The following is a 15,208-nucleotide window of genomic DNA, read 5'->3' as shown; positions in this document are numbered from 1 at the left end:
GATAAAAATGTACTTGGTGTGCTCTTTTTTAAACCCATTATTGTTTTGAGTTGGATGTATAATATTAACATTTTATATCAACTTGATTTTTGTATTATAATTTGTGTTTTATGTATGTCACTATCAGCCTAAGATTTTGGTGTTTTATTGACATTGTTAAAACAATTGGCAGATCAATTTGTTTGGTATAATCAATTAATGTATTATTAAATTGTCATACCATTTATTTAAGAAAATAAAGCGTCAATTTTATTTCGTCTTCTTTAAATATACCACCAGTGTTTTCTACAAAGACAAACAAATTTAAACATTTAATGAATTAAGAGTCATTAGTCCAAGTTCAACGAGTACACTCACCCATAAATCAAGTTGCCAAGCCTTATCTTGACACCTAGAATTTATGATGATCTGAATTTATCCTAGGTACATACAATTTATAGAAGAAAGAAACTCAAAGCAATCAATAAGATTGTGAGAAGCTTGTATACAAACCTTTAATCTAGTCCAATAACATCATTAAAAACTAGGTACTTCAAAAACTTTCTCTGAACACGTTCCACAACTGTCTTTTGTATACTACAAAAAGGATACGAAACACACACTACGTACTTTAGCCCAGAACGTAGATACACAAAGTGCGATGTTTTAATATCACTTACGTCAGTAAACTGCTACAGTTTCTTACTATAAATCCATAAAATTTTAATTCTTCGTTTATTTTAAGGACTAAACCATCTGTAAAGGAAAAAATTTGTATCAAACAGGACACCTAGTTTTTTACATGACACATTGGGACATTATTATCAATGGCACAGTTAAATTTAAGGAAATTTATCAGAAAAAAATATGGTTTTGGCTTTGCATTTAAATGGGTATTTTCTACACACCAAGATTGATATGTAATTCCTTCTGTAGGTTGTTACAATCATCAAAACGTACAATAATTTGCAACAGCTGATCATTAACGAACAAAATTAACAGCAACGGTCCAAGCAGAGAACCCTGAGGTACTCCAGAAGTTGCTACGCAAGTAATAGAATCCCGTTGTGACATACTGCATTCTGTTATATAAGTTAGAATCAATAAAGACTTATGGAAACCAAAATTTGGCGATTTGTAAAGAAAAAAACCTTGTGATCTATTCTATCCTGTCTCTATTATCTAAAACATGCCTAATATATTCATCAAAGACAGCTAAATTGGTAATAATTGACCTACCGCTAACAAATCTATGATGAAATGGAGTGTGGTTTTGTACGGAAAAGTACAAACGATTGTACAGAGCTCTTTCAAAGACCTTTGAGGAATTGCAAATGATTTTAGTCTATAGTTCTGAACTTTTTTTAAATGCTCTACAAACTTTGATTCCTCCTTTCCAGCCATTTTGAAATGTCTTAATTTTTAAAGCAAGGAATAGTCCACAAAAAGGGAGGGCTAATATTGCAGTACAATCTTTCACAATAAAAAGGAATTTCATCTAGATCAGAAGTCATTTTGTTCCATAATTTATTAAGATGTTATTGCAGCAAAAATGGGGGCGTATTTCAAAACATTATTGTCATTACAGAAAAACATTAAAAAATCATGCACCTAAATCCACGCAAATGAGTGTCAATAACAATCCTGAAAATAATAACAAAAATAATTGATATTGATATTATGTAACGAAAGAACAATTACATTTTAACAAAAATAAAGGTGACATAAATGTTCGAATTGCTTACAGTTATTTTCAATTAAGGAATTTAACCTATGCGGTGTGTTTAAGTAGGTTCTTTTATAAACGCCTTTTGTTTTGGCAATTAAATATCTTTTCGTTAGCGTCGTGTTCCTCAATTCATTATCATTATTTATTTTTTGCTTACTAATTTGCGAATAACTTGATAACAAAAAAAGATATCGAAGCCTTTTTGGCGTCAAAATGTAGCTATTTTATGCTCTTCAAACTAACCTATAAAAAGTTTTATCCTGCTATTTCACTTCTTTAAGAAAACGTGGAATAACCTAAATTTAGATAAATAGCTTCAATGAATAAACGACACTTTCGTTAGAAATTTCAAACTTATCCTATATTCATCAATTTTTTGTGCTGAATTCATTTATGTAAAGAAAACTAAGAAAACTATAGCATTACATTTAAAATTATTCAGAAAAATCCATAAAACGGTATTCTTTTGAAATAACGCCATCTATAGGTTTCCATATTGAGGTAAATGACATTAAGCATCCACCACGAGATAAAGCATGAAAAGACCTTTCCAACGAGGTATAACACTATGGACTTTTGATGAGACAATCCTTAAAAAAATGCATTTTTCTGATCAGACATTAGGGACTTCCCCCACCCTTTGTGTAGAGAGATAGAACAAAATGTCAATAATAAAAGTTGTGGGCAATGAACCCGGCTATCTATATTTATACTATTTAATATACCTGAAGAGGGAACATTTCTGAGAAAAATTTAACTGTATGTTTAGGTATGTAGTCTCCTTAGCGGCCGAGCTACGAACTGAAAACTATTTCTAACGATTTCTCTTGGTCGATTTATGTAAATAAACTTTTTTCCCGAAGTTCTAGGCTAGGCTCTAGTATTGTACCTCGCCGACCTTAGTGGGACATCCTGTACATAAGACCAAAAAACTCTTTTTTGTGAATAGAAGTAAGATATTTTTTTTAAATTCAAATTACTTTTAAAAATTCTCGTTAAATTTATATATTTTCTTGATGTTGGAATTTCTTCAAAAATGAATGAATAAAAAACGCAAGGCATTTTTTCAAAAATATCCATTTGGAACTAATTTTTTTAAAATTTGGCGCGGGAGCCGGTTTTTATGAAACTGTTGCAACAAGTAGTTAACAATTTATATATAGTATTTATTAAATTATTATTTGAATGAAACAGATCAGCTAGTTAAATTATAAAATGTTACCACTGTCATAATACTAAGGAAATGCTATTGAAAGCTCCATGGAACTAAAACTGATCCAAAGTTACAACCGTATCTAACGTCGTAAACTTTTTATCTAAACAGATTTATAACGAAACTTTAGCAACATAAGAAGTGAATGAGGAAATCCAACAATTTAATAGCACGTTAAAAGCAAGCTATGTCACAAGAGTTTTATTGAACAGAAATATTTAATTCCCTTAATTTAGTCAATTGTCCCATTTCAATTGCAATTGTATTAGCCTGATATAATTTCCGAATATCAGTTTATATTGATTACAGTTATGTAGGTATCTATAATGCATCAAAAGTCATACTTACGACGATTACGATCTGTCAGAACGCAAATATATTACTTACGGAGTGTCCCGAGCTTTAACCTTGAAAATTCTAGATCCTACAGATTTTTGTAAAAATAATCTTTGCTATACAGGGTGTCCGGAAAGGTCATGTCAAAAATGCAGGGGTGTACAGAGGAGCTAAAAAAGTTATTCACCTTCAAAGAAAGAAGTTTGAAAAACAAATTCAATTATAGCTTCTAAGTCGTTAACCAAGACAACAATGAAATTTGGGCAATTAAAGTAATTCATTGTAATGTTCATTGCCAAGTTTAAACTGATATTCAAGGAAAAGACAAAATGATCCATTTAAATTTATACATCTTTGACAATGTTGCCAAATATGCCTTTTTTGTTTCATAGTTCTATTCCCCTCTCACTTTATTAAAAAAAGGTATACCTACCGTATCAGACGATATCTTGTACCTTTTTTTAGAAACTCGAATTTTATTAACAACATAGGTACATTTATTGTACTGATGTATGTGATACATTTTTGTAAAAATTTTGATTGCTATAGAATTAAAATAAAAAGAACTGTTAAGTAAGATGTTCAATATGTACACCTTAAACTTCAATGCATTTTCGGAAATTGCTCAAACACTTCTGCTGTAGGCTCAAAATAACATGTGATCATTTCTAATGATGTCGGCGTAAGTAATTATGCGATTTAATAATTCTTCTTTAATAATTTGTAGGATTTTGATAAACAATACTTTTAAGATGGCCCCAAAGACAAAAATCCAGAGAATTAAGATCGGGACACCGAGGCAGCCACGGAAAAAGACTGCCTCGACCGATCCATCGATCGGAAAATGTGGTATCTAAATAAGTCCTTACTGGCCTGCTAAAATGGGGTGGTGCACCATCCGGCATAAGCCACATGTTGTTTCAAATATTTAAAGGGACGTCTTCCAATAACGGGTTAAGGTGTTCTTGCAGTAAATGTAGGTATTTATCCCCATTTAAAGCGTCATCAATAATATGTTGTCCCACTAAGTAGTTTTCAATTATTTCCATCCATATATTAATGATAAATTTTTGTTAGTGTTTTGCCTGAATAATAGCATGGGGGTTTTCGTCACTTAAAATATGCAAATTCTATTCTATTTGGAAAGCAGTTGGCGTAAATCCGAACAGCTTCAAAAGCATTACATTCTCAGGTTCGTACATTAGATGCATATCTGCAAATATTCTTCATAGCTAAAATTCTCCATGATGTTGAATCAACAAGTGGCATCAAAATGATTTATGACATATACTGTCAATTATACATACTGCTAATGAACTGCTAATTATACATACAGGGCTTTCATTAATGTCCGAGACCCACGTGACCGCGACGATAGGCAACCAACATTACATTTCCCAATACAAATTTGTATTCCATAAAAATTAAAACACTGAATCAGTCTATAACACCAGTGGTGTAGATATTTTATTTTTATCAAAGGAAATATGTCATTTTAGCCGTTTATTTTGATGTGATGATGATTAATTTAGAAATTTACTTTAACTCAGAACTGAAATGAAGATATCCGACTTATACCTGGATAAGTCAAATTCAAAAAAACTATTTACAATTGATTGTTGAACATTTAATATTTATTAAAAATTTTATTTATTACATATTGCATACATCTTGCCATAAAATTTTTATGTTCCATGTAAAAAATTAGTTATGTTTACACTTGTTCAAATTTAAACTAGAAGTTTTAACAGGTAGAGAATATAAATAAGTCACAATAGTTTTGTTTATCTTAGGATAGGTTTGGAACGTTTGATGTCGATACAAAACAGAAAATAATTTTACCACTCACCAAAACACTTCTACTTTTTCCGATGCTGCGTTTTGTTAACAAAGTTAACATTCTCAACGCACAATTAAAAAGTGTTTTGCTGAGTGGTATTTTGTTTAGTTTTTATTATAAAAGGTGTTCAAAATGTCCTCCTTCATTTTCTAGACATAAATTTACCCTCCGTTTCATGCATTCGAAAACACGTTCCAATTCATTTTGCGTAATGGATTCGATTTCATGGCGAATCGTTACTTCTAGGTCTTCAAGTGTGTGAACTCGCTGCTTGAAAATATTTTTTATACGTCCAAAGAGATAATAATCTAAAGGTGTAAGATCAGGGGTTCGACTAGGCCACAATCCCCTACTAATAATTCGATCCCCATAAAATTCTTCCAAATATCTAACCGTTTCTGCTGCAGTGTGTGTGCTGGTGCCCCATCTTGTTGAAAATATCCAAACCGTAATTCGTCATCATGCATTTGCTCTAAAGCTTGTCGTAAAATCCACCTATACCTTTCACCATTTATCACTTCTTGAAAGAAAATTGGTCCTATTATCCGCCTCCTTGAAACGGCTACACATATACCAATTTTTTGAGGATGTAGCGAAGTTTTAATAAACTCATGTGGGTTTTCTGTAGCCCACGTTCTGTAATTTTGGCTGTTAATGTAACCTGATAGATGAACCCATGCCTGGTCAGAAAAAAACGTCAAATTCAATAAATCATTGTTGTTCAGATTTTCATTGAACCATTCACAATACCGTATTCGTTGGTAGTAGTCTGGTGGATGCAACTGCTGAACAATAGAGACTTTGTATAGATGCATGTGCAATTCCTTTTTTAAAGCCTTGTGACACGTTCCCACCGAGAACCCTATCGACAAAACAAATATTCAGAAATGTACATACGTTATCTTTAAACGATATAAAATTTTTATTTTTTTACAACATATAACAGTCTGAAATTTGTGCCGCTTCATTTTGTCTACATGAATCTCACTCACATTCTCACAACGTCTTATGAGAATTTCATATAAATACACACAGAAATTAATTTTAAGGCTTTTAAGTTAATTATAAATGTAGTTTCAAGTATTTAATGTGTGTAACATAAAAACTACCTGCATACCTGTTTGGGCAGACAACTGGGGGATAGATTTTTTAGGGCTCTGCTCCATACGTTCTCGAATATCGTCAACTGCATTTTCAGTTAAAACTGTTGGCCTGCCTGTTGATTTCCCCTTACAAATACAATGTTTTTCATCATATCTCTTGACAAGTATTGATTTGTGCTTCCTAAAAACGTCAAAATCAACGTCTACATCAGGGAAAGCTTCAGTGAATTGATCAATACAGGATTGTAATGAATATGACCAAATTCCATCTGGATTTCGCGTGGCACTCCGAAAATGTACCTATAATATATAGGCATCTTGCTCAGGTGTAAAAGGCATTTTTAAACACTTGAAGTCTAAAAATATGAAACAGATATAAGTAAACATAACCTTAAAATACATTATTTACTTACGTAAAAAACACAAATAAATTATGTAGTTCTCAAAAGAACTGTTGTCAGTAAAGTAAATAAACGTAAAAATGTTGGTACATCAGAAAAACAATCAGGGAAAAACGTACTGGCATAAGAAAGTAATGACGTAAACTATCGGCCGCGGTACCGTGGACGCCTCTGGACTGACAGCTGGTTTAGGGTCCCTAAACTTGAAATTTTTCGTAATAGCCAACTTAAGAAAATCAAATTTATTGATAGTGACAACCAATTTGGACACGTTGGTCTCGGACATTAATGAAAGCCCTGTACTTGTTGATAGTCATTTTTCGTGTATATCTGTACATTTTTGTTTTTGTATATGACTTGCCATAAAAATTGTATGCAATTTAACATGGTCAATAAACACTGAACTAAACTAAACATCTTAATTTCCAACATTTTTGCAAAAATGTTAATATCGCATTTTTGATAGAATACATGTATGTTGTTAATAAAATTCGAATTTCTCAAAAACGGTACAAGATATCGATTGATATATGGTATACCTTTTTTTTAACGAATTGAAAGAGGAATCGAACTATGAAAGGAAAATGCCAAATTTGGCAACGCTGTCAAAGAAGTCTAAATTTAAATGGATAATTTTGTCTGCTCCTGTATAATCAAGGCATATTGAATATCAGTTTAAACTTGGAAATGAACATTACCCTGAGTTACTTTAATTGCCCAAATTTCATTATTGTCATGGTAACGACTTAGAAATTATAATTGGAATTTGTTGTCAAGCTTCTTTCTTTGAAGGCGAATAACTCCACAACGAAGCCCGATAGGAAAAAAAAAATATGAAGTACTACAACTATTTTGAGCTCCCCTGTACACCCCTTCATTTTTGACATGACCTTTCCGGACACCCTGTATAAATTTATTTTCAAACCCCACAGATCGATAACAAAAATTATACATAATAATAATAATAATATCTCTACTCCTCATTCTAATTACGAGAATTAGCCCAGAAGTCTGAGACTTGTGCGGGAGAGGAAGCGGCATATTACTATTACGCAGGCCGCATTTGCTCCCAGGAACGACTTATGCTCCCCTAACCACCATTTAGTGCAGGAATGAGGGAAACCTGGAAAACCTCATTAATTAGGGGGGTGGTCAAATGCCAACCGGTGTCAATCTCTCACATTGACCCAAGCCAACATTCTTCCACCCTACCATACCTGCACAGAGGGCGCCAATCGTCCGTACAAGTATAGATAATCTACGGTCACCGGCCGCGGGATTCGAAACCCGGGCAGTTCGACACATAGATTTAAGTACTGACGCCTTAAACCGTGCGGCTATCGACCGACAAATATCTTCTGAACAAAATAAAATTTTACAGTGTTCGAAATGAAGTAGCATATCTGGTTGCGTAATCATCAGAACTAAGGCACGCCATTGGAAAGTGAATATTTTTGAAAGAAAATAGTCTCTTGACTTTCTTGTGCAGCCTTTTTAGCATAAATTAACAATTCGTATAAACAGAGATATTTTTTCTATAAAAAATTGGACTTGAAAGTCTCGTTTATTACATTTATCATTACGATAGGAATATTTAAGAGAGTGGACAGATATGTGAAAGGGCGTATTGAAAAGTGTGAACCTTATCAAAAAATATCAATAGATCATTTCCGTTTCAACAAAATTGTGCACTTGAAAATATTTAGTTGAACGTCACTGTTTGAGTTGACACTTAATTTTTTCACGTTAAATGTCATTTTATTCATATATTGTGTACACAAAATTTTGTTTCAATATCTTCGTTTGTTCGAAGATGTTTAGAAGTATACAGGATGAGTAAGAAGAATAAGTCAATATTATAAGAGAAAGCTCAAATGCTGTTACGCGATTTTCATTTGTTTTCAAGTTACAGCGTAATTACAAATTTTGAAATGAGTATGTCGTGTTCCAAGTTCAAAAGTAAGATATTTGTCAGTGTCATTTTATGTTGCAATAACATTTGATTAAACATTTTGCAACCTTATTACTCTCTACTTTTTTCATTTTTGTTAGAAATAATTTTGCTAACGGTTATTCCATTATCGGAGGCTGGCCGTGGGTTCATTGAGATTTTCTTTTTTTTTTTAATTTGTTCAGAGTATAGTAGGCATGAGCGCCAGTCAATTAAAATTGACAAGGGTTGGAGGATTACAAAACAACACAAATAGTAGATAACACAATGCAATATAAATATCTATTATAAATTATTTGCGCCAAATGTAAAAAGCATAAATTTTTAATATCAATATAAATTAATTCAGCAATAATTTGATTAATGATAATTTGAGTAAAGTAGGATTTAGTTTAGAACAAATTACATGAAATAAGTATATTAGATTAGCAAAAAATGATATGATAATTAGGTACTCGAGCAACAGCTGTCTTCCAAGTAATGCTTATAAAATAATACATGTGTGGCAATTGAAAAATAAGTAATAGTAATTATAATTTGAAGATATATGCGTGCTTTTTAACAAGATGATGGCGTTTGACATTAATGTGGCACAAATCATCTACTGGCACCATACAACCTTAAGTACTTCTTAGGTGTAAGATGACCCTATTCCTTATTAGAGTTTCGTTTTTTTTTCTATTGTTCAGCCAAACCACTTCGCTATGCAATAGTAAACAGCACGAATCCCAGACTTCCAAGTTGGAGTTTTAACAATATAGTTTTACCAAAAAATGTTTGCTGTTTTGTGGATTAAAGAGGAAAAATCATAAAAAGAAGAAAGAAAGGCCTAAAATAAATGCATTATGTAGTACCTGATGTAAAAGAACATAATAATAATAATAATAATAATAATAATAATAATAATAATAATAATAATAATAAATTTATTTTCCGTTAGACAATTACAATAACTGTATAGGAATAGTCAGGTATAAATACAACATAGGTATTAAATTCAAATTACATTAAAAGTAACTCTAACAATAATAATAAAAATTGGAAACACTCTTGTCACCAATTTAGTCTTCAGCATAGAATTCATTTATACCATAAAAGCATCTGTCGACAAGGTATTTTTTTAGTTTATATTTAAAATAATTTATATATTTTATCTCCCTTAAATACCATGGAAGTTTATTAAAAATTTGTACACCCATGTAGTCTGGTGAATTGCGAGATAAAGTATATTTACAAAATGGTAAATAAAATTCATTTTTTTGCCTAGTATTCACATTATAAACATCTTTACTTAATTTATAGTCACCAATATTCTTAAAATCATGCATACATTAGTAATATCTAGAAACGTCAGCTACACATTTTAAAATTCTTTTTTGTGCTATAAACATATCCGAAGCCAGGGAGGAGTTACCCCAAAAGATTACTCTATAACCCAGTCGTGATCCTAACTGCGCATGGTATAAACATATTAGTTGTTCTTTAGATAAGATCGGTTTAATATTTCTAAATAAATAACACACCGAATTTAGTTTTGTAGATGGTAATACATAAGAAATGAATCGAGTTGAAATTATTCTAGTAGCTTAACATAAGTATCGAAAAACTTTTTTATTTAATTTTTTTTTACAATAAAATATAAATTAATTAAAACGGTTTATAAAAATCTTAAATATTTGTTAATTTAAATGGGTTTAATTACCTTAGTTGTTATTTGGCCTTCTTGTTGTAAAATATATTATTATACATTAATTATTGCCTTTCATATATTCTACCAGGTAGCTTAGATCTTCTGTTCTCGCGATTTCGCCAGACCCTTCGTCGCTCGGCGTTTCCCCAAAAAAACTTTATCTTTACTTAGCTTTTACTATTGTTTAAATCAGTGTATACCGCCCGTCTCTGCAGTACAATTTGCGTACAGTTTGTACGATCAATGTAGATATTACAAAATGCCAAAAACTTATTCATATTTAGAGTGTGCAAGTATGGTGTTTGTTTATGGTTTTTATAATGGGAATGTTAATGTAATCCGGGCGAATTAGTCCAAACACAAGCCTGTTTAAAAAATGGGGCCTAGGTAGAATTTTATGGGCTTAAAATTAAGTAAAAAATACACATAATAAAAGCCTAAATTTGTGTATTTGTAGAGGTCGAGCGTCATATTGTTTATAATAAAAGAAAAAAGTAATAATTGCTTTTTTTCAGTTTTTCGCTTATATCTTCGAAAATAAGCCTATAATCGACATGAGGTATACTTATCGATTTTGTTCCTGAGGAAATTTGCGACAAGAGTAAGTATTTGCGAAAGCTCGCAAATGTTTTTTTACATTGCAAAATTGGTGGTGAATAAAAATGTGCAAAACTTTCAGCATTAAATAAATAGAACGAATTTGACTGAAATTGGATGAATCTACGGGACAAGAGGGACTCAGCAAATACCCGCAATCCGGACCCCAATTCCAAAATGGCGGCCCATTGCAAAATTATAAAGTCGAAAACGCGAGCGCGTATATTTTCTGCCCAAGTCAAGGTATCGAAAAACCCAATTTTACCGAATTCAGTTAGAAATATTTATTAAATAATTGATAATAAACAACGTACCATAGCAACCAGTAGGTATAACAGTACCTACCACGTTTCATTGAATACTAGTAAGAAATATAAAGTCGTGCGAATATTTTTTTACTAAATTCCAATAATTCTGACTCCACATATATTATTGTGATGTGATTATGGATAAAACGTTGTATTGCATTCGTGTTTTAATTGCCTTTTATCCACTTAAGAATATTAAATGCTCGGACTACGTTCTCGCATTAAAACACTTATACAATAAATAACTATTATATTATGGGAAATCTCTCTTTCCATCCTTTTAATAAATGTAAGATGGTATCAGATATCAGATAGCAGGTCAAGTCTTTACTGATTTTTTAAAACACTTATACTTTTGATGATTAATGATATATATCACTTATTTTCGTGGATGTTTACTACATTTATTTAAAAAATTAATACTCAATGAACAAGTAGATATGATTCTGATATTTGGGACAGGCCGGAAAACTTCCAAATTAGCAGTGCGGTTTTATAGTGATAAAACCAGTACTTAATAGACTTGACTAAACTTTGTTTTCTCTATACTCATAATTGTATACCTTTTGGAAGGGAAGAGATATCGAAAAACGTGTTTAATAAAAGTTGTAGAGGAAAGTTATTAAAGTGGATTTTTAAATTAAATACTTACTTCACCATGCCATAAAAATACCCACTTGTGGTTTTCCTAGCAGCTCTTTCCGTGGCGGTCAATCATGAGCTCTGGATCATCAAGTGACACATAAATTCGACTAAAAAGAGTAAAATTATCTTTTTTGTGGCACTATTGATGTATTCTATTCACTGTGTGGAATATTTTACTGCATTAATTCTCTCAAAATATGTTAACTTACTTCTATTTCCCCTTCTATCATGTGACAAATTAAACTGTTTTACTGTAAAGTAATATATTGAGTTTAAATTTTATATTCATTAGTTTACATAGAAATTTGGTATAATAAATGTAATTGAAACGAACTGGTTAGTATTGTGTGAAGTTGGGTATTTATCTTTCACAAGAGAAGTGACACATGCAGGCCATTATTTCAGAGAATTTCTTAATTGGTTGGAACAGATGGGGGTTCCATTAGAGAGTATAGGCATTATAGGCCACAGCATGAGAGCGTGTTTCTGTTGGAAACAGCAGCCTCGAACAGAGGAAACTAGTGAGAACTACGGTTAAAAAACGCATTTATATATCAATAAATTTAGTATGTGTATAGTGTGTTTTAACGAAAGTTTCTAACTAGTCCATTGATACCTTGACAGTTGTGGTACAACTTTTCGTCGTCTAAATAAATGTCCAAGAAACTCAGCCTAAGTTAAAATATTTTTAGTAGAATGAAAGGAATTTGATTAATTTTTAAACATATCCACATTTCTACAAAATAACTGAAATTTTATTTGTTTGCAATGAAATGTACGTAGATACTGAACTTAGGTGAGGATTGTATTCGTTTAGCTTATTTTCGATTTTAAATGTGATAAATTAATAGACGTTTATATTGACATATTTTTAACTACAAAATTATCGCCTTTTGGTAACATAAATACTTATTGTATTTATGCCATTCCGTAAATTTTCTCTTGCTTAGGTATTATTTCTATTATTTTTTAATAGTGTCCGTTTATTAAGAGCATTTCACAAAGGAATAAGAAATGTATAATGCTAATAAAATCTGTTTCTAAAACAACAGTCCACGGATAGAATGAGTAAATGGAGAAACTGTTTTATTTTAGTCTACGGAACAAAACCATACTTGATAAATAGTTTTGTTTATATTTAAAATGAGGTAGCCACGAAAAAATTAACATTTCGTTTACGAGGTGTCCAGAAAATCAAAAAAATATGAAAATGTCGCAGAAGTACTTTTATTTTTACTCTCTCGAAAGTGTCACAGGAAAAATTGTGCGAAATTAAATGGCACGAAAGAATTTGTGGCAAAATTAGCCCAGTTTGATAATTTACAAAATTCAGTGTCAATGGAGTGAACAGGGTGTGAAATTGTGGAAGAACCGAAAATGCTGCTATTTTTTAAAAGCTTTTATTAAACATCACATGTATGTTTGTTTATACAGGGTGTTTCTAAAATAGGGCTCCAAACTTCTGCTGCGTTTATATCTCATTAAAATAAGCCAAAAGGTCCTATTAACATGTGCCCTAAAACGCACCCGTAGGAAGTTATATGCCCTTAAAATGGCTCAAACAAAACTGTTTTTTTCTGTTATTGACAATACAGTACGTGCGTTTTTTCCCCTTAATGCGATAATATAAAAAAATTATTTCCCCCCGCGCATCCGCCAAAGTCTCGAAAAGCCATAGGTGAACTGATTATAGCAAATTTTTACAAAATTTTATTGAACTAAAACTAAAAAAAAGTTCGGTACAATTTTAGGGGTGAGTCATCCCTTATGAACACCTTGTTGTGCTTCCATTAACTTTAAATCATAGTCAAAGAAGACCAGTAATAAACCCAAATCATGTACCAAATTTGGTTCTCCTACGGTAAAGTGTTGCAGATATATTAATTTTTTTCGAAATTTTGGGCATCACATTGGGGGCTAATAACTCCTCAATTGTGCAACCTTGTGTATAGGTAAGTTTGGTTAAATTACAATATTTTGGACACCCCTACATGCACCTGCCCTGTGTTGGTTCTTATGCGGGACACCCTGTATATTGAAAAACAGTTTTTTTTCTCATTTACATTAATTATTAAAAATAAAATAAATATAAAATCAGATGTTTAAGTAAAAAATAGAACGTTGTATGCACCATGGGAGATACTAGGATGATTATGCCCTTAGGCGACTTGCTTTTTATAAAATGTTCTTCGTTTAATTCAAAATAAGAAAGTTTTTCTTCTCATTCATTTCAACAGTGGGCATAATATTATAAATACTATCTTATACGGTTATATGGTTTTCTATCTTCTCATTATAGTGGACATAAAATGCAGGAAATGCGGATATATTAAACATACTCATAAACTATGTCTTAATCGTGCATAGTACCATCATATCCAGGGCTTTTTGTTTCATTATTCCCCGTCCTTTCGTACTGCTTAAGCTGGGGTCTCATGGAGCGCTATGTATATTAAAAATAATATGCATAACGTATATTATTTTGACATTGTATATTGGTCCACTATAGATATTTTTAAAATATGTTTAATTTAGTAAAGATATCGATTCAGGCATCAACGTCTTAATCATTTTAGCAAGATTATACAGGGTTCTTCACAGTAAGTGGACTATTAAAAGTTTCAGAGATACCAAAGACAATATGACTGAAATTTTGTTTACGGGGGTTACCAAATATGTTCTCTTCAATGAAAATAATGCCATCAACGAATCATTTCCGGTTATACCGGAAGTAGCTGTAAACTTCGTTATTTTAAAGGGAACACCCTATATATTATTGCATTATCGACAAGATAAATTAAAAATAAGTCAAAATTGTTAAATCATCCTTTTACCCAAATCTAACCGTTTTCGAGATAATCGACATTATGTAAAAATTTTGACAGATGTAAGTGTTTTGAAAATTCCTTATATCTTTCTTCGTTCTGGGAGCTTTCACTTTCTTTTCGGAATACACAAAGAACATAAGACGCACTACCTTCCGCTATCAAAATTACCTGAAGAAAATTATACTAAGAGTCCCATTTCTCACGTTACATTTTGAAAACTTAAAAGTTTTTAAAGAATTGCAAAGACAATAAATAAGATAATTTCAAATACCTAATAAATGCATTATTATAATTTAATGATGTTTGGAATGAAGTTGAGAGGATACTACAATATAAAATTTTGGTTACTTTACATTTCATTGTTTTCTTAATCAAAGGATGCTTATTTGCTCTTTATTGTACTTGCGTTCCAATACCAAATCATAGAAATGCTGCTAATACTGATTCATGGTGAATGTCCCATGGATATAAAATAAATTCATGCATTTTTCTTGTCGAGAAAGTATTTGATATCTACTTGTAGAATACTGAATGACAATATTAATATTTCAAGGCACATTTGATGATATTTTAACGTAATATTCTTGA

At 31.4% G+C, this 15,208-nt stretch overlaps 1 protein-coding gene across 1 annotated transcript; it reads right to left on the bottom strand.

The window, feature by feature from the left end:
• Positions 1–4,941: 4,941 nt before the first annotated feature.
• Positions 4,942–6,756, bottom strand: LOC108912525. Its single transcript, XM_018717766.1, has 3 exons — positions 6,614–6,756; positions 6,215–6,556; positions 4,942–5,959 (listed from the first exon to the last, which is right to left on the bottom strand). The coding sequence occupies exons 2-3, from the start codon at positions 6,261–6,263 to the stop codon at positions 5,406–5,408; spliced, it is 603 nt and encodes a 200-aa protein (XP_018573282.1). The 5' UTR covers positions 6,264–6,556; positions 6,614–6,756; the 3' UTR covers positions 4,942–5,405.
• Between the last annotated feature and the right edge of the window lie 8,452 nt (positions 6,757–15,208).

The sequence above is a fragment of the Anoplophora glabripennis genome, unplaced genomic scaffold (genome assembly GCF_000390285.2).
Source record: "Anoplophora glabripennis isolate ALB-LARVAE unplaced genomic scaffold, Agla_2.0 scaffold646, whole genome shotgun sequence".
NCBI classification, from domain to species: domain Eukaryota; kingdom Metazoa; phylum Arthropoda; class Insecta; order Coleoptera; family Cerambycidae; genus Anoplophora; species Anoplophora glabripennis.
The sequence above is the reverse complement of the archived record's forward strand: the minus strand, read 5'-3'. Positions and strand labels throughout refer to the sequence as shown.